Source organism: Aythya fuligula, chromosome 1 (assembly GCF_009819795.1).
Source record: "Aythya fuligula isolate bAytFul2 chromosome 1, bAytFul2.pri, whole genome shotgun sequence".
In the NCBI taxonomy this organism is placed as follows: domain Eukaryota; kingdom Metazoa; phylum Chordata; class Aves; order Anseriformes; family Anatidae; genus Aythya; species Aythya fuligula.
Window position 1 is genome coordinate 149,724,467 of NC_045559.1, and position 21,267 is coordinate 149,745,733.

Here is a 21,267-nt window from a genome sequence, read left to right on the forward strand (position 1 = left end):
TCACTGTTGCAACCTCTTCTCTTTCTCTTTGTGCATCTCACCTTCTTCCTACAGCTACCTTTTCTTTTCAGTCCTCCACCTCCAGATCCCTCCCACCACTTTCTCTTCACCTCCTTTCAGATATAGGATCCTCAGCTCCCACTGGACCTATCTTGGAAGCTCAGAGTCTCCTTTTTGTGCCACCTTATGTTCAACAGTGGGAACCTTTGTCCCCGAAATCCAAATATTAGGCTGGGAGTAAGAGCACATTCCAGTTGTCACTCATCTATCACAGTTCTGCTCAGTACTTTTCTCCAGGCTTCAAAGTAAATAAATGACAAGTATCAGTCATGGGAAGAGTTACAAACACTAGTATGTTCTGGAAGCCACCATTAAAAAATGCTCACATTTAATATCAAAACACCTCAGGAGGAAGTACAAGGGGAGTTAAAAAAGTAGGCTGACTGCACACAGAGCCCTCATACTGCTGAAAGAATTGCTTGTTGCAGCAGAGGTGGTAAAGCTCTGCATGGACATTACCACACAAGCTGGGCTTGCCTCTCTAGACAACAGGGGACTTGAAGTTTTTTCACAGACAATTACAAACTGAATCTGAAATTTTATGATGTCCAAAGAATCATTTTATTAATCTTCCCAAAAGAAAACTATCTGACTGCCTTCAAGTATGTTAATCTGACCTCTAAAATCAGGAACACACTGTACTGAGTGGTGAGGAGAAAATATTTTGTTTGACCTGACAGAAACCCTGAGTCTGCCTATGTCTCAGCCACACCATGTCAGGCTGGTTTGGTTTTCTACCTCTACTCACCACCAGCCGGCACTGCAAAACACTTCTCTTGATGGCCACTGTCGTTTTTCCATTGTTCCCTGAGCTCCAGATAATGGTCTATTTTCGGAGGGGCAGACCTCCAAGAATTTCAGGTGTTTGCAAAGGGGAGCTGTGGATACGACATACTATTCTTATTCGATACCTTTTTGCAAGCAACAAAACATTTAACTCCCTATTGCCTCATGTGTGCAGCTGTCTGTTGAATAATCCCTGAATCTAAATATAAAGTGGAAGGGGAGGAAAGCATAATCATTAAATCAGAGTAACCAATATATTCTCTCATTTTATTATGACAGTATTTCTCCCATTTTTCCTTTCAGTTAACTTAATCTCCTGTAAAGGCTCTTTAAAGGAAGGATTTACACACTGTAGTGGGCATGAGGAAAGATGAGATTTAACACCACAACTTTTAAATACAAAACTTGAGACTGTGGTAAATCTTCAAATGATTGGTTGATCTTGTAAGACACCGTTCAAAGCTGCAATTGAAAGACATTGGAAATATTCATTACACGTCCCACAGATATAATACTGAGACTTGTGGCAGTTATTACTGCTGACAATTTAGCACATAAAAGTCAAGAAAGCATCAGAAATACATTTCTTCTGTGTATAAAACTAACAACAAGATGAATTTAGCAATTCTTTAGGGATGAAATCTGATATTTTAACTTTCTCTAAAAATATAATTCATGCAGGTACTGGCAGCTGCTAACATGGAAATTATTGAAAAGAGAACAAGCTACAGAAGAGCTGATACTGTTGCCCCCATGCAACTCTTTTTCAGACAGACAGTTTGGAAGGTCTGACTTTCATCCTGCCTTTCCTCATTGCCTTATACAACGTGATGTTCAAACTAGGGAAATTAGAAAGCACCTCTAAGTCAAATAGTGTCTGAAATCTGCCCACAAATTGGTTCTCCTTGTCCAACCTAAATTTCATAGCCCACAGAATAACAGTGTCATTCTTGCACAAGTGATCAAAAGTTAGCAGGAGCTCATCCAGGAAGGGATGATGGTAAACTACATCAGCAGCCATAATGTAGTCAAAGTGACACGAAGCTCTGGGAAAGTTCTTTTCCAGATCAATGCCCCAAGACAACTCCTTCACACAAGGCCGGTGCTTGCTTTTCAGTTTTGTATTTTGGAGAACGTTGTGCTGAAGGTTTCCCAGCAGTTCTGGCAAATCAGTGGCAGTCACAAGTGCACCTGTGAAACGGAGAAAACAAATGTAATCTTTGAATATACTCCAATATTGAGTAAAAGCCCATTCTCAAAACACACAGCACGAGGAACTGATTTTAGTTGGTAGCTCTCACTGGGGGAAACAGAACACTGTAACAGCTCCCAGTAGCTCTTAGACATCATGCTTAAAATAAATATTTGGTTTACAGTAGTTATACTCTACAGTTTGCCATCTAAATGCAGCTGGGCATGGTTGTGGAGAAATCAAATACTATCTGTGTCTTGATATCATTTTGGTTAGAAGTACGGTGAGAGATTAGGGATTGAAGATTGCCAGTTACTAACTCCAGAATGAACATGAGATCTAGGTATTGCCTCAGGTTCTTTCCCTTCAACAAAAAAAGAAGCTTTCTCAGACTATTGAAAGCTAAAATTCAGTTAAAATGCAGGACTTGCTGATTTGGATTACTCTACACAAAGATCAGGCTGCTATGAGAGAAAATGCAACAGTGTCTGTAGCAGAAAACTCAAGGATCAGTTGCTCAAAGGCAATGCTGAACACAAATGCAAAGGAAGTGAGCTGGCATCAAAGAGATGTTCGATCAATGGAAGGTGATGCATTGGTCATGCCTGCATCTGGCTTCATCCTGTTGCTTCTGACATCTTGTCAGGTCACTAATTTCTTATTTTGGTCCCCTGCTTGACATTGCTAATGGCAACATCATCTACAGGGACCTGCCTTTACTGCACCCATGAATTTACAGTTTTACAGCCGAAAATAACAGAACAGGTTTCCAAGCAACCCTGCTGGAATTCACTTTTTCTTTCTCTTAGATTTCAAGCAGTTGTGTTTTAGAGGAACTGAGCCCTCCAGTATTCATATTAGAGGTGTTTCCAAGAGCACAGGAGCAATGGTATATACTCACCCAATAAACTGGCTACTATGGAGACCAACCCAGTTCCAGCTCCAATTTCAATCACATTTTTGTCAACCAAATTGTATTGTTTAGAATTGGTTTCCAAAAAATAACACAGAACAAGAGCCTGCAGGGGAGGGAATCCATGAATATACTGAACAAATAAATGAAATAAAAACCTTCACTAAATATGCACAGTAATTTATAAGCATGCAAAAAATGTTTTGTAATTTCATGCCTTCTCAAATGAGCAATATTCATTCAAACCTTGTCCTGAAAGGATCACGACTCACTATGATCTTTGAGCTCTATAGGCTGACAAAATAAATGCTGCTACATGCTTCAATATAGGCTTGCAAAGCATTACAGCCAGAAGGAATGACTGCAATTATCTAATCTGTCACGCTGCATAACATGAGCTGTAAAATTCCAGTCAGCAATTCCTGCTTATAACTGCACTTACTTCTGGTTGAGTTAAAACGTGTCCTTCACAAAGACTTCTTGATATAAGTACTGCTTGTGAGAGAAAATCCACAAGTCTTGATAGACTTTTCCAATAGGTAATTATTACTAACAATAATTAATTACCATAATGATTCAAAAGGGGCCAATAGATTTACCCCTATGCTTTCAGTTCAGTTTTAATGTGTGCTTTGTTAAGCATAACAAATCTTTCTAGCAAACAAAACCACTTAGCACTCTACAACTGATTCCTTACATATGCATTCATAAACTGTGATTAAGAATCTTCTCCAGCTTTTCTGTCCTGTCTCACACTGACCAGTGTAGAAATACCAATCACTACTTTCATTCCTCTCACAAAGATAGTTTCCAGCTTCTCCCACTTATTGTTTCCCACACTTGGAAAATTTCATAGTCTCCATTGACAAATATGTGTTTTGGTTGCCACATCATCTGGCAGTACAGATGACCACTTGGGAAGACAACTATAAGTGGTTCAGTTTGGCACTCCAAAATTAAGCTCTTAAACAGAATATTTCTTATTCTTTAACAGAATAAGAAATAGAAGGAAAGCAGCAGAAGGAATATTGATTCAGTAAGTGTTAGAAATTCAAACTTTTTGCTTTCCGCCTCAACTCAGACCAAAAATCAATGTCTTTTATATGAACTTGCAGATATCTCGTAATCAGCAAAGCTGTGAAATAGAAATAAGCTTGTGAGCACAAGGTTCCTACAAATTGTATCTGACGATTGCCTGACTTTCTAAAACACATCCTATTAAGATTTCTTGTTAGTTCCATATATTAGGAATACCATTTTTTCTCTCAGTGTCTTGCCATATTCTGCTGTTACAGAACCTATGTAACCCAACTTCCTTTCCATGAATCATGCAGAAGCTTTATTTTCTTTAAAGTTTCTGCCTTCTTGACACATCTGGTTGACATTTTTCAGATTTCAAATAGTTCAGGGTGGAAGAGGAAGGGAGAATTTGAAGAGACAGAGAGGAATTGCCTTCCTTCCACAGCAAAACTAACTAAACTTTCACAGAAAAAAAAAATAAAATAAAATAAAAATAAACATAAAACATGCTTTTCATGCTTTTCAGTACAGCCCTTGAGATGCTGTACTGAATGAGAATGTTTGACAGTCAGCCAACCTTGCCTTGAAGACATGCACTGAGGCTGCTAAGAGATACTGTGTAAATGACTTGTCCAGTTCTGCTAAGAGAAGGAAAAGTGTTTGGAATTCAAAGCAGCAGGTTATGCTAACTCTTTGGCTGAATTATGGCCATACTTCTCAAAAATAGTACAGTGTCACAGGCTGATACTGTAGGGACAACAATGAAGCCTCTTGGGTTTTAGTCCCCTCCATCTTACAGGAGCTCCCAGAGATCCTTCCCATTTCAGAGTTCTCTGACTACTACAAGTGTCAATAGTGTATCATGGCACCTCCCTGGCTGCAGCAGTTTTTTTTCACTCTTAATTCTTTTAAATTAGCTATTCAAAGACTATTAGCTGTATTGCACCTGTTCAAAACCTTAGAGAATGTTCTTTCTGTGGTAGATATGTTGATAGTTCTTATATCTTTAAGGTCCCCTCCAAACTAAATCATTCTACGATTCTATGATATCAAGAGCCATGAGTGATATTTCCTGAAGACAAGGGTTCACTCCCACACAGATGTCTTGCTGTTTATGAAAATGGAAGCTCTGAGTGAATCTCTTCCCATGGCCGCCTATTCACAGGGTAAATTTGTTTTTCATGTGAGTAGGTCGAATAGCTTGTGTGAGTGTTAATACCTTGTGAGCTCACATCACAACTGTTTCTGCAACCTAGATCTGCTTGCTATATAGCCAAATATTTAAGAAATGTTCAGAAATGTAATTATCTCAGGACCACCATATTTCCTTCAAAGTTTGCTTCTAATTGGCCAGAGGGATCAAAAGTTTTTGGCAGAAGAGGGAAGGGACATCAGAGCACACATCTAATGTGACAGGGGCACAACCAAGAAATAATCATTTAAGCTTTGAGAATCAAGAATACACAGAAAACCAAGAATACATGGGAAACAAGGCTAAATTCGGGTTTGGGGGCTGCAGAATGGAGACAGAGAAAGCCTAGAAACTTTTCCTTGGTTTCACGACATGCAACAAAACATTTATCATGAAAAATAAATAAATAAATAAATAAAAAGTACTAGAATACTCCAAAACTGAAAAATAACAATACAATGTAAATTTTGTACCGATGGCCAGACAACTGCCCCGTAACAGTCAGTGGCTTCTGTAATCCTTATCTCATGGCCAGCAAAGTGAAAGCCTTCCCAGGCCTTATGAGTTATAACAGTAGGAAAAAAACGTCTTCTCATGATTTCTGCAACTATCTGTTCATCTTCTTTTTCCCCTGAAAGCACAAATACAAAAGGTCAAATGGACTGAGAGGGCTGATAATGAAACTACCAATTTATATTTAAAAGCTGATCTGGAAGCAGGAATTTGAATTATGTTCGTGAATAAAAATGCATTGTACCATTAATGTTTAACATGATACATGGGAAGTCTCCTGAATTCCAATTGAAGTTTACAGTTTATGACTACATAAAGCAATCTTTTCCTGTTTTGCTGAAGAAGCCAAGTTCAGAAAAAGTGAAGAAAAGAAGTGGAATGTTACCATATATTGCTTTCCAATTCAGCAATCCAACAGAAATTCTTTTAACTTTTTTCCATTTTAAGAACAGCCAGCCACCTGAATATTTATTCTCATGGTCTCATGCGCCTGCACTTTATTATTATTATTATTATTATTATTATTATTATTATTATTATTATTATTATTATTATTATTATTATTATTATTATTATTATTATTATTATTATTATCCATATCCATTTATTGTTCATTTTCCCCACATTATGGTTCTTTTTAACAGTAAACAAAAGGAACCACAATATCATTTAAAAGTCTGTCACAAGATCCTAGCAACACAAATTATGACAGACAGGAGAAAAAGCACTACTGTTGTCAGGAAAGCTTATCCACCCACCCAAAACGGAGCCTTGTAAAAGGGATTCTTTCCAGTTGGCTTGATATCCTGAATGCCATCCTTGTTGCTATGTGAAGGATATTTATGATAGCTAACATAATCCAGGACAAATCTTTTACAGGAGAGGATTCATTCGTTTTTAGCTAAATACCAAGCCAGCTTCAGTTTTGCCATCATCCCACAAAGCCACACCACCACAATGTTGTAAATAACATGTAAATGAAGCTCTCCAAAGCATTTTCTTAACAAACTATAGAATCATTCCAAGTTTTCATAGTAAATTTGCTTTCACAGCCAAATACGATCTCTTGGCAAATTAGCTAAAGCAAAACATGTTTACAAGCTGCACCTCCTAGAAAGCATGCTAGAGATTTGACAACTGGGTTACCATCTTTTCCAAACCAGAGTTCCTTTATCAAGCCCCCAGTTACCATTCAAATCACAGATATCAACATCTGGATAACGTAGCACAGAAACAGCAGACCCACTGGCTATTAAAATTAAAACATCTGATTTATCATCAGCATAAAAAACCTTGGTCTACCATCCATCAGTAAATTTATAGAAACCACTCAGTATGGCATGGATGGCAGCTGTTGGCACTACAGATGATTCCACTCATTTTCTTCCCCCTCAAATCACTGTAGTCATGAGACATAATCCAGTGCTGTCATTTGCTCTGCCATATGTTTTGGTATTTTTATTGCCATAACCATTGAAGAGAGACAACTCTCTCTCTCACCCTCTTTCCTGGAAGTTTTGGGTTTTCTTGTGTGTCTTTGTTTGTTTGTTTTTGTTTTTTAATAAATAAATAAAGCAATGGTATTCCGATAAATGACTGGGAAAAAATACTAGTCATGGGATACAGCAAAATTAAAAATAAGATTATATATATACTACTAGAAAGAATGTTATACAATATAATTTTATAAAGGTAACATAAATAGCCTTAACATTGAAACTATGATATTTTAAGATGTCAGGAACTAAGTAGTATGTGGCCAGCACATTACATCTTCTGCAAGCCTTTAATGTTGAGAGAAAGTGCATATGTCATTGTGCCTGCCAGCAGGAAACTATACAAACATGAGTGAAGTGCCAGAGAAATGCTGCTCTGGGGCCAAATTCATCTTTTCTTATGAAAAAATAATATGAGGTTTTCTTATTACAAATATCATAAGTGTATTTAATTTACCATCCTGTGTCCAGGCATACTAGATCTAGACTGCTTTTAATCTTCTCTGACTGCTTAGAGCAGTCTGATCTTGTTCTGTGATCAGCACTAGCTATGAAAGTAAAAAGCTATTTCTTCTCTTACCTCTCAATTTTTTATTTATTTATTTTTTTTATTCTTCTTCCATTTACATCTGTTTTGGATTCAGTTTTATTGAGAAACCCTAACTTATTAAGCCTCAACTTACAAAGCTCCTGCCAAAAGATCTATAAAACTTTAGAATTATTACAGCTACCCCTCCAGTGTTCAATAAATATTTCCCGTTTATTTTTTTTTTATACTGTCAGTAATCTTTCTACTTAAGGTTTCCACAGCACTTACACTATTAAGAGTTTGTAAGCCACTGCTCCCTACCCAGGATAAGCTGTCCACACTCCCAAAAGAAGACTCCCAAATCCACAAATTAATAGCATCACTTAAATCTTTGGTCATCTTATTCCTTTGGTATTTCCACAGGTGAGATATCTGGAGAAGTTTATGTAACAGTTACAATTCCTCCTCCTGTATTCCCCCTCCCTTTTTTTTTTTTTCCTTCCCTTCAGGAAGATATTACAAGAAGGGCTGGAAAATGAGGACCCAGGAAACTACAGGCCTTGTTTGTCTGACCTCAGTGTCAGGGAAGCTCATGGAGCAGATGATCCTGAGTGCCATTACACAGCACTTCCAGGGCAAGCAGGCGATCAGGCTCAGTCAGCATGGGTTTATCAAAAGCAGGTCCTGCTTGTTGAACCTAATCTCCTTCTGTGACAAGATGACATCTCAGTGGATGAGGGAAAGGCTGTGGATGTGGTCTACCTAGACTTCAATATGGCTTTTGACACCGTTTCACACAGCATTCTCCTTGAGAAACTGGCTGCTCATGGCTTGGACTGGTGTATGCTTCATTGGGTTAAAAACTGGCTGGATAGCCAGGCCCAAGGAGTCGTGGTGAATGGAGTTAAATGCAGTTGGAAGCCGGTCACCAGTGGTGTCCCCCGGGCTCATATTTGAACCAGTTCTCTGCAGTATCTTTATCAATGATCTGGACAAGGGGATTGAGTGCACCCTCAGTAAGCTTGCACACGACACCAAGTTAGGCACAAGGGTTGATATGCTTGAGGGTAAGAAGGCTCTGAAGAGGAATGTGGATGGGCTGGACTGATTGGCTGAGGTCAACTTCATGAGGTTCAACAAGGCCTAGTACAAGGTCCTGCACTTGGGGCACAACAACCCCAGGCAATGATGCAGGCTGTAAAGCTGCCCAGCAGAAAGGAACCTGGGTATATTGGTCAATAGTCAGATGAGTATGAGCCAGCAGTGTGCTCAGGTAGCCAAGAAGGCCAACAGCATCCTGGCTTGTATCAGAAATAACATGGCCAGTAGGACTATCGACCAACCGATGTCATCTACCCGGATTTCTCTAAGGCCTTTGACATGGTTTCACATGACATCCTGGTCTCCAGATTGGAGAGATATGGATTTCATGGGTGGACCATTCAGTGGGTAAGGAATTGGCTTGAAAATCACACACAGAGAGTGGTGATCAATGACTCTATGTCCAAGTGGAGGCTGGTGATGAGCGGTGTCCCTCAGGTGTCTGTCCTGGGACCAGTACTGTTTAATATTTTTATCAATGATGTAGACAGTGGCATTGAGTGCACCCTCAGCAAGTTCGCAGATGAAACCAAGCTGAGTGGTGTGGTTGATGAAGAAGGAAGGGACGCCATCCAAAGGGACCTGGGCAAGCTTGAGAATTGGGCCCACGTGAACCTAATGAGGCTCAACAAGTCTAAATGCAGGGTGCTGCACCTGGGCAAGGGCAATCCCAGACACGAGCACAGACTGGAGAAGAACTCATTGAGAGCAGCCCTGCAGAGAAGGACTTGGGGGTTCTGGTGGATGAAAAGCTCGACTTGAGTTGAAGTGCATGCTTGCAGCCTGGAAGGCCAACTGTATTCTGGGCTGCAGCAACAGAGGAGTGGTCAGCAGGGTGAGGGAAGTGATTGTTCTCCTCTACTCTGCCCTTGTGAGGCCTCATTTGGGAATAATGTGTCCAGGTCTGGAGGCCCCAGCACAAGAAGGATGTGGAGCTGTTAGAATGGGCCCAGAGGAGGGCCACAAAGATGATCAAGAGCCTGGAGCACCTCTCCTATGAAGAAAGGCTGAGAGAGCTAGTGACATGCAACCTACAGAAGAAAAGGCTCCGGGGTGACCTCTTTGCAGCTTTTCAGTACTTAAAGGGGACTTAAAATAAAAAAAAATGGAGAGCAACTCTTTGCTCAATCATATAGTGACAGGAAAAAGGGGAACGTTTTTAAACTAAAAGTAGGGAGATTTAGATTAAAGGTTAGGAGGAAATTCTTCACTGTGAGAGTGGTGAGGCGCTGGAACAGGTTCCCCAGAGAAGTTGTGGATGCCACACCCCTAGAGATGTTCAAAGCCAGGTTAAAAGAGGCTCTGAGCAACCCGATCTAGTGGATGGCATCCCTGCTTATGGCAGGGGGTATGGAACTAGATGATCTTTAACGTCCCTTCCAACCTGAGCCATTCTATGATTCGATGACAAGGGAAATGTTTGTCCCCTTGTAGTCAGCTCTGGTAGGGCCTTACCTCAAATACTGTGCTTAGTTTTGGGCCCCTCACTATGAGAAGCACATCGAGGTGCTGGAGTGTGTCTAAAGAAGGGCAATGAAGCTGGTGAAGTGCCTACAGAACAAGTCTTATGAGGAGTGGCTGGGAGCTGGGGTTGTATAGCTTGGAAAAGAGAAGTCTCAGGGGAAACATTATTGTACTCTACAGCTACCTTAAATGAAGTTGTAGAGAGGTGGGAACTGGGATCTTCTCTCAAGCACCATGTGATAAAATGAGAGGCAATGTTTTCAAGTGGCACCAGGGGAGGTTAGGGTTGGATATTAGGAGAAATTTCTCCACGGAAAGGGCTGTTAGGCATTGGAATAGGCTGCCCGGGGAAGTGGTTGAGTCACCACCGCTGGAGGTTTTCAAGAAACTTAGATTTAGAAACTTAGATTTAGAACTTAGTGGCATCGTTTAATGGTAGACTTTAGTACTACGTTAAAGGTTGGACTAGATGATCTTAGAGGCCTTTTCCAACCTGAATAATTCCACAATACTATTCTGGAAAATCAAAAAGAGTATTTGTTTCATCAGAGACATACGGAAGACAGGCCCTCATGAGAAATTTAATCAGGACCAGGAGACTAATTACAAAATCTTTAGTTGGATTTGGTTACTTTCACATAAGTCTCCCTTCACACTCCAAAAAGCATTCTTCTATTTTCTGCATTTTTTGTATAACTGCTTGCAGAGCAGTCATAACAGAAAAATAACAAACTAGCAGAACATGTTTTGTGAAAGAAGAAAATTGTTATCAGTGTAGGCAGAATCCAAGTACAATGAAGTCTTTTAATACCTGTAAACATTGAGAACGTTCTGCTGGTTCTACTTTGACCAAACTTGGTACTAGTTGTAAATAGCAGATAGGAAGTTACTCTCCTGGAATTGTTCATCTGTGTTAGTCCTTATTCACTTGTTCAGGAAGGTAACTGGAGTAATGACTCAATGATTTTAATGATATTTAAAGATTGCAAGAGCTGAGTCATCAGTGGAAAAGGTCAGATGAGAAAAGGAGCCTTTTCTGACCCAGCTCCCAATTTCCAGCAATATTACTCGAGCACCCATAACAAAATATTGGAATATAAAAGTCAGCTAGGACTGGTTCCTTCCTTCTTCATTTACCTGGATTTGAGTGGGTTGCCCTCACTCTTCCATTGTGATTTGGAGAGGCACGGTGTTTATAGAGGCACTGTATAAACATAGAATGATTTTCTTCAGTCTATTCATCTCTTTGCTTATGAATATAAGCACAGAAACCACTGGAATTCCACCTATTTACATTTAGAAGAGACAGTTTGACCCTATTCATTTAACACAGGGAGACTCAGATAATTTTTGTTAATGAAACAGATAGCACACCTCTGGCCTTGAATTGTTCAATTGTTCTTGTTCACAAAGAAATTCCTGTCTATAGATGCCCCAAATCCTTCTTGAAACAGGATCTGAACTTCATAGTTTCATAAGACTTTCTGCCTAATAGGTTAATGACTTAGAGAGTCCTTGAAAATATTTCAGGTATGTTTATCATAGAAGTCTAATGTCTTTGGAGCATGTTCTTTGAACACCCTTGATTTTCAGTTGATATGAGGGCAGAAGGAGAATCTCACACTGTTGACATACAATCTTGCGCTACATCAAAGACACCATTAAGAAAACAGTGTAAACATCATTCTCAAAGGCAAAGCAATCATCATTATTATAACCGAAATGCGAACACAGTTTTCCAAAGAGACATAATAAATCATGTGGAAGACGGGAGTTCTGAAGTTAGTGGCAGGTTGGTTACAGAAATGCGTGACAAGCCTCAGAATCTCATGCAGGGAACCAGAGAATTTTGCTGACACATTCAAATGTCAGACAAAATGTTTCATACTTGCAGAAAAACTAAAGAAAGAAAAGGACATGATTTTTGCTGAAACTGAGATGGAGAAGCGGGGAAGGGAATGCAGAGAGAGACAACAAAAATGTAGTCTAGGTCAGAATGAAACAAGCTGCAAATTACAGTATCTTTTTCTTTATCAATGAAGGAAATTACAAGAATGGGCCTTAGGCTAACTTTATCTGAACACTGTTTACTTGGAATGAGTAGAAATAGTACTTGTTTAGAAATATGGTACGTAATCATCTATTCTGTTTACACCACTTTTACATAAAAATTGTACTTGGGTAGTACACGGCTCCATTAGGAAACAGTAATCTTAAAATTCAGTTTACAAATGGTACCCTCCATCAATTATTAGCATACGTTAAATCTCCGCATAAAGAATGATACTTAATTTAATGCATTCTGCACTGAATAAAAAGGAAGCAAAGGCAACACCATTAAATGGTACTTAAAATGCAGGAAAAGCAGCAAAGACAAAGGGGCCGAATTAGAATTAAATATATATTGATACCATTTGTCTAGATATCTGAATTACAATGTGGCTTTAAAACAAATGGAAGTAAAATGACATTTCCATATGGAAGCTGTGAAGACTATACTAGCAGTCAATATCTCAATTCTCCAACTCACTCACAAATAGCGCACAGAGCATCAAAACATCCTCTGAGTACTTTGTTAATGGATTAGGACAGCATTAATCTGTAAACGAATAGTTTCTTCCAGTGAGTTACCAAAAACAATTTACAGAGGGGAAAAATCATAGATTAGTTTATTTTAAGTGCTGGCCTGACCCTATATACTTTCTTAAGGTTAAATGGTGTCACAGCCCAAGGTGGTAAGTGTGTATGCAAAGGAAATAAGACCCAACCATCTTCTGCTTCTCTCCTGCTTTGATGGATCCTCTCCAACTGGCAAAAGGGATGAAATCCAAGCCTTCAGCATGAACTTGACCTGACAAAGTTCAGCCCTACAGCAACACATTCTCCCCCTCTTCAGAAGCAATATGCTCTCACCTGTAGAGATCAGATTTAAGATTTAGCATTTTGAACTGTATTTAACAAGTATCTTGACAACCTTGTATCAACAGCTGTGATTAACCACATACATGGTTACTCTAAGACTTCTCAGCAATTGTCTCTGAGTTTGATGAACACAGGAGGATACCTGCACTGACATACCTGGTACAAAGTACCAGGAATTCATGGTAGCCAGGCTTCCTCAGAACTCTCCAGCATGGACACACACAGCTGGAGACATCCAAAGTAAAAATTCCAGATGTATTTCATATATATAGCATATACATTACATGTGTGTGTGCACATATATGTTACATGAATATATAAAAATATAAAATAGCTATCTATATATCCCAGTGCCAAGAAGACACCCACAGAAAGATCAGTAAGAGCAGAACTGCAACTAGTTCCACAACTGTAAGAGATGACTGGAGAAGAGTAACCTCATTATAATGATGGGAAACCTCAAAATGTAGCCCTGTGAATTCATCTTGGTATTTCCAATGGCTCAGAAGAACTTTACCCCAAATGTACACTAGCTCCCACATCTAAGGGGCTCTGAAGCCTCCTATTTTTTACTGAGCTACTGATATCTCAGGATCAAAGCCCTGGTCTCATAAACATTACAGATAGCTCCATGGAAACATACACAGTCCTGAATCACAGAACAGTCCCCAAATTCCAGGTGACAGCACTTAAGTATCTTCATTTCCTTCCATCTATTTCACTCCATTCCATTTAAGCCTAAGGACCCTTAAAGGAAAGAGACAGGAGGGAAATTTAACCATGCCCTTCTTAAGTCAGATGTAACCTTGACCTTTCTAAGAACATAAAGCAAAGTACTGTTCCAGAAGATTCACTTATCTAAACTACATTATTATTTTTTTCCTGTTTTCATCCCTACTTACAAAGACAGCAATGATCGGGTAACTGAGTATAGGTATTCCAGTACGTTCATTCCATGCTCAACCTGCTGAAGTGATGGCAATGACAAGGTATATTATATCGATTAATCTGAGGTATTACGTCAGTGTAATATAATGCTTGAAACTTCATACTTTGAAATGCAGAAATACAAAACTGCCACCCACGGGCAGCCTCATCTCAGCCAAGAGAGAAAACGCACTTTGTACATGGAGACAAGAACAGGAGAGGGGTATACTCTCTAGGAGCTAGTCTATGTATTTATCCAGGTTTGAGAGGTGCCTTTTCAACATGAAATTTACACCACTGATATCCCAGCCTCATGTAAGTCACAGGACATCTAAAGCCATTAGAAGGCTGCAAATAGAAGTACTGTAGGCAGACTCATGAACACATAATGAATTCAAATGTGCTGAGTACTTCCCTTATTACTTAACCGTGTTCGTCCATCATCAAAAACATCTTCAGGTCTATGGTCAGCAGCTATTTACTTGATAAAGATAAGTAAATGATTTCCCTTTGACTACAGAAGCAGGCTGTTTTCTTAAGTTGCATGGTTTAACATATATTATAAAAGGCTGACAATTTCCTAATAGGTAGGAAGGATCTGGATGAGTAATTTAGATACCATAAACTGTTGTCTAACCTAACCTTCCACATCTCTTACCTTGCCTTTTCAAAATGGCTTTGTGCAGTTGGAGTTCCTATTTTCTTCCAAAAACATGCCAGAAGACTCCATATACCATGGACAGTGGAAGAGAAAGGACTCCAGCAAAATACCTGCCAATTTTCCCCAGCAATAACTCTGGGTTTCTAAAAAATTTCTTTGAAGAAAGAGCTGAAAGTAACCTAAAAATATCAATGCATGAAAACATATGACATTTTTGTGAGGTAGTTGAGAAATATTTTATTTATTGTTGAAACACAACTACTATTAAGGGGAAAGATGTGAAAACCAAAGATGGGCATATGGCTGAGAGGGAAGAATATATTACAGATTTTTCTAAACAGTTGATTCATGCTTTGATTACTTGAGCGTTGCCACCAACTTCTGTTCTACCCACAGACATGAAAGTTTCTGTTAAAGTTTACTAATGCCTTCATTATAAGCGGGTTTACTTGCTGGGGGAAAAGAAAAGGAACAGAGAAGTTTTAAATCGAATTACTATAGCTTGTGTTTACTGTACTATGTGAATGCTGTTACTTTCAGACAAAAGAGCTTATAGACAAGTTTCTGGAAGACAGCAAAAGTGTGAATTCATTGAAAAGGTATTTTTAACATCATAGAATCATTGAATATCCCAAGTTGGAAGGGACCCACAAGAATCATTGAGTCCAACTCATGAGTCCCCAAAGGGCCACCCAAAAAAATCAGACCATGTGTCTGAAAGCATTGTCCAAACTGAACTCCACCAGGCTTGGTGCTGTGACCACTGTCCTGGGAAGCCTGTTTCAGTGCCCAACCACCCTCTTGGTGAAGAACCTTTTCTGATATACATCCCGACCCTCCCCTGCCCCAGCTCCATGCCGTTCCCTCGGGTCCTGTCGCTGTCCCCAGAGAGCAGAGCTCAGCGCCTGTCCCTCTGCTCCCCTCGTGAGGGAGCTGCAGGCCGCCATGAGGCCTCCCCTCAGCCTGCTCTGCTCTGGGCTGAACAAACCAAGGGATTTCAGCTGCTCTTCATATACCTTGCCCTCTAGACCCTTCACCATCTTTGTAGACCTCCTTTGGACACTCTCTAACAATTTTATGTCTTTCTTATACTGGAGCACACAAAACTGCACACTGAACTTGAGGTGAGACCACACCAGCACAGAGCAGAGAGGGACAATCCCTTCCCTTGACAGGCTAGCAATGCCGTGTTTGATGCACCCCAGGATGTGGCTGGCCCTCATGGCTGCCAGGGCACTCTGCTGGCTCATAAAAAAAAAGTTAACTAATGGTGTTACTTCCAAACATACTACACATATATATATACATATATATATACACACATACACACACGTGTGTGTATATATATAAATGTTTTTTGATATTAGAATTAGAGATTTTGTTTGTTTGTTCAATACAGATATATAGTTTAAAGCTAAAAAAGAGGGGGATGAAAGAAGGGAAGGTAGGTAGTAGTAAGAAAGTCCTTAAACATAATGTAAATAGGCTGACTTTTTAACCAGCACTGTTAATTGCAAAGTCCTCTATATAAAGAATGGTTTAGCATTTGAAGCACTCAAAAAAAAAAAAAAAAAAAAAAAGAGAGAAATTGAGTTTTGGGCCTTCTTCAGAAGGATTCAAATTCACACCTGGCTACCCTGCAGAATCAGATGGATCCCCTTCCTTCCACCACCATTAAAGGTGGGCCATAATGAAAAGAAGACTGCAAGATTCATGGACAGAAGGACCACAAACAAGAAAAAGCCCAGCTACAAACTGGACACTCAGCTGTGAAAAAGCAGGCTTGGGCTCTATGCTCTGCTCTCAGGATGTTTTTCCTATTTCATAGCAAAGTCTTTGAAGTCAGTGGAAAATGGTCAGCAAAAGTGGAAGAGAAAGTGTCCTTAGAAGTAACCCAGGAAGTGGGAACAAGACACTAAGTCACTCCCTCTTCCCAGCTGAATATCTTAACTTCTAAGTTACAGGGTTAAGCTGCTTCTCACTTGCCTCAATTCCAACCATGTCCCATTTAAGGCATCTTTCTGGACTTTACCCAGAGACTTGAACTGATGGCAGGAATTGCCATCAATGAGGACATCTGTCAAGCAGGGGGAGGAGACGGAGCATGTCTTTTATAAAACGCTGGAAGATATGTGAAGGTTACCAGGTCAGCATTTTCTCAGATATTTATGGATTAAAAACTGGGCCCCAGCCAAGTGAAGTGAGACGAAGTATCAAGGACAAGTACGCCTTGCAAACTCTCTCTCCTCCTTTTGTCTCAGATATAAAATTATTCTGGGGTGAATGCGAATAATACAACTGTTGCAAAGTAATTCAGGTTCCCAAGAAATGAAGGAGGCAATGGTAGAATCTGATCTCAGAAAAGTTTAGCCAAGGAGAGTAAAAGCTAGTGATCTCAAGAGAAATTGTGAGAGGAATGAAGAGAAAAGAGGCATCTAATGATGTAGGTGTGATGGAGAACAGACTGGATAAAGGCACCAGGAAAGATCAGACTGGGTGAGGACCTATCTGTAAATTGGGAACTGGTAGTAATAGGAACCATGTGCAGGAATAAGGAATTGTAACCTAAAGAACTTGTGACAAGCCAATTGAGATAACAGAAGATGGCTGGGAAGGGCAGTGAATAAAAAGGGGGTAGGGATATAGCAAATACAAAGAGCTCAGACTCTGAACATGCAGAGAAAGTGAACAAGAATCACAAAAAAAAAAAAAAAAAAAAAAAAAAAAAAACAGATTAAGACTGGATAGGTTAAGTTAATAAAATGGAAATGGAGAATGTGGAAGAAGAAAAGAAGGAAAACAAGGAAGGCACAGGCTGAATGACTGAACAGGTAAGTGTCCATGCAGCAGGTTCAACACATTTCCCTCCAACACCTGGAATGGAATATGCCAAAGCCTGGTGTCAGATTAAACTGTGAAACTGAAAAAATGTCCCATTTTCCACTGATGTCTCCTCATTTTCTTCAACTTTTGAACTTTTGTTAAACAAAGAAGAGAACAACCCGCTATTGCTATCAACACTGATAGCAATACTGATGTTACTGATGGCTGAACAGAATACATTTCTGCGTTTGATCTAAAGATTCTGCACTACCAACTGATTTTGCATTCATTGATCTGATATCCCCTAAGTCAAGTTATTTTAATAGTTCAACAGCTTAAGAAATGACATGCAGACTCACTTCTCACTGTCCTAAATCCTGCATGAAGGAAGTATCAATACTACAATTCTGAAAGCCAAGCATGCAGAAGCATAGCAATACCTGTGCAACTTTAACTCGGCCTCTTGTGTACTATAGAATACGTAATGGCAGTCATCAATATTTCAGTCTTTAATAGTTTGGCCTTAAATATTTATACCTTTAGATATTTATTCCCCCAGCAATCATGCATCATTGCATAGAATCAGCTTGAGCATTTCGTTCAAGTCAGGATAACATAATAGCAAGGGGAATTGCATTAAAAAATTATCCAGAGTAAGGCACTTGAACAAGGCTTTGTGTAACTGCAATCCATACCAAACCCTATCAGCCACCTTCTTGTGTGATGTCAGCTTTCCAGAGAATGTCACAATCAGGGGGACTTATTTTTCTTAGCACTTCAGTCATAAGATGTGTAAAGACTCAGGAAAAAGTAAACAGAAAGCCCTGCAGACAACAATAGAAACTTTCTGGAAGAAAGGACTTCCCTTGCCAGTGTACGTGAAAGAGTTGTTCTGGAAAAAGTAACATTTTTAGAGCATTTTTTTTTTTAATTGCAAATCAATTCAATCAACTCTCTTCTACTATTTTTTTAAATCATTTCAAGACTTACAGCACATGACAGTTACACTTTCTAAATACAGTGGGCTTATTCAGAGTATACGTATTAAATTCAAATTTGCCTCTTAACATTATAAGAATTTCAAATTAGGATGATGTTCCTTCCCTACATTTTTTCTTTAGAAGCATGAGTTTCACCTTTATTTGCATTATCTTCTCAGGTCTCCAATGACATACTGCTCTGATAAAAAATTGATTTAATTTTGTTTACAAGTCAACAGGATCAATGTTTTCATTTTTCAAAGCTTAGTTTTCCCTATTTTACAGGCACATTAACCATTATGAAATACAGAAATATCTTAACATGTATTTTTGTGTTTAATTCTATTCAATTCAGAATATATTCATTTTTTAGTACTTTTATTATTCAAAAGTAAATACGTCTAGGTAAACTAGAATTCATGTGTTGCTCTTCAAAAAACAAACCAACTTTAATTTCAGTAAGCAAATAACTAGTTCTAAGCATCGCAGTTATGCCCAAAATTTTTTTCTCTGCCTGAAGGAAATTAAATATATACTAATAGAAGTCCTCTTTCAAGGAATCAACGCTTTTCAAAAAATTTACTACTCGTTCTTAATATTTGAAGACCAAAGAGCAAAAGCCAGATCACTCGGATTTAAAAAGAACAACTTTTTTGTTGGCAGGGGAGATGAGGGGGGTCACAGATGAAATAGTGAGAGTCATCACTACAGCACTGTCTCTTAAGGCCCCCAGGACCACCTTGCTTCGCTGAATAGCTGAGCCCCAAAAGCTTAGCTCTACTTGACCAGGAAACAGCTGAGATCTTAATAATAATTACAAAAAAAAAAAAAAAAAAAAAGAACAAATAAACCCTTCTTTGGCATTCAGCTGTAGCATAACTAGATCCCATCCCAAAACAATACACTCTTGTCCTAAATGTTTTCTAATCCTGGTCACCCCTAAGGATGCGATTACTCGTGGTGCTTCAGCATCTTCAAAATATGCAGCCATGAACTCACTTCAGAAAAAAGCTGCTAACTGTCCCTGAAGTTATTTGAAGATTAGCCTTGGGGCTGTCAAGATGGAAACTGAACATGTAATAACTGATTCCACCTAACTGCCACTCCACAAACAAACCTCTTCTGAATAGCCTGATCATAGCCACAGCTTCATTCCCTGGAACTTGTCATGGGCAAATAGCTGGGGCAAGTTGCCAGTCACTGATAGAAACTGCCAGGACCAAAGTATGCTGGCACAGCAGATATTTACTACATAGCTAGAATACTACAACAGCGCTATCTATTGCATTTTCTGTACAAGTGCCATAAACACAATTCTTCAGGAAAAATGAATGAGAAGATAGCTTGTCAGCAAGATGCCTTGTTCCTTCTACTTAGCTAAGTATACCAAGAAAATATAGTGAAGTAATAATGACTTTACCTGCTTGTCCTTCTGTTTTTCTTATTAGTTCATTATGTAGATTATGTTGTGATGATGTCAAATCCATAATATGCCACAAGACATGGGACAGAAAAACAGAAGCCTGCGTACCTGGTAAAAATGAATTAAAATATTTTAATTTTTTTTCCCACATACCACTTCACACACACAGTTTATATTTGTTATGCTATAATTTGCTTATATTAACATATAGAAACATAAATATCTGTATTCAAAGCATAAAAGAGCCAGAAGTTACAAACAAGTTTAACTGCTCTCCCCTTAGAGACGGGGAAAAAGTGAGTAAATTCAGAGGGGGATTGCATGCTTTGATAAAACTGTTTTTATGAGATTTTAACATTAGAACTAAATTAAGTCAAGTTAGTAAGCTTATAATTGTTTGAATGGGAAGGTAGCAACAAATACCTGAAGAAGAAAAATTACACTGATCTTGAATTAACTAGCCTGGAAGGGAAGGAAACAACCAGTTAATAAAAGTGGCACATGAAAATAAGTAGGAAGCAGGAGCTGTTAGCAACATGCAAAACAGAATGCATATGTGCCTGTGTATAAATAGACACAAGACTTACATACTCAGTAGAAAAAAAAATAATAGGGAAAGAATGTAACAAGGCAAAACTTAAGAAGTTGTAATACATTATGATAGCAAAAAAGAACAACATAATTTTCAGCATCTGCAGAACAGCAAAAAAAAAAAAAAAGCCTCAAATTCTTGACATTTTACTACCACAAAAACACAGTTTACAGAAAAAAAAAAAAAAAAAAAAAAAAACAAGATCAAAAAAAAGGTGCTCTGAAAAATTTTAAGTCCTACACTGTAATATGGAAATTTGACTGATTTTTGCAGGACTGATTACAGGGAGAATACAGTTAATAGTGCAAAGATACAAGTAAATAAGGCAAACGGTCAATGATTATATACAGAATAAATAAAAAATAAATAAAAATTTATATATATATATATATATATATATATAAAATAAAATAGTAAAAACATAGGCTGAATATAAAAACATAGGCTGAATATCAAGGACACTTCCTCACAGTGCAAAGCCTTAGATAGACCTACCTCTCAAATCACGGGATGAAAGTGAACAGTAGAGAACAACCCTGTCTTGTTAGGGAGGACACACGATACTCTGTTGACTTTACCCTACAAAAGGCATCCAGGTTTCACCTTATCACTGTAGTGCCAACAGCCATTAACCTATCTGAAGGTGAAAAAATAACTTATCTGGTTTCTACAC

General features: G+C 38.7%; 1 protein-coding gene across 1 annotated transcript; it reads right to left on the reverse strand.

Annotated features, from left to right (window-relative positions):
- Positions 1-1,553: 1,553 nt before the first annotated feature.
- LOC116498270 (protein-lysine methyltransferase METTL21E-like) lies at positions 1,554-20,066 on the reverse strand. Its single transcript, XM_032202546.1, has 4 exons — positions 20,000-20,066; positions 5,637-5,794; positions 2,940-3,057; positions 1,554-2,037 (listed from the first exon to the last, which is right to left on the reverse strand). Exons 1-4 carry the CDS (start codon positions 20,064-20,066, stop codon positions 1,613-1,615), a joined length of 768 nt encoding a protein of 255 aa, XP_032058437.1. The 3' UTR covers positions 1,554-1,612.
- Between the last annotated feature and the right edge of the window lie 1,201 nt (positions 20,067-21,267).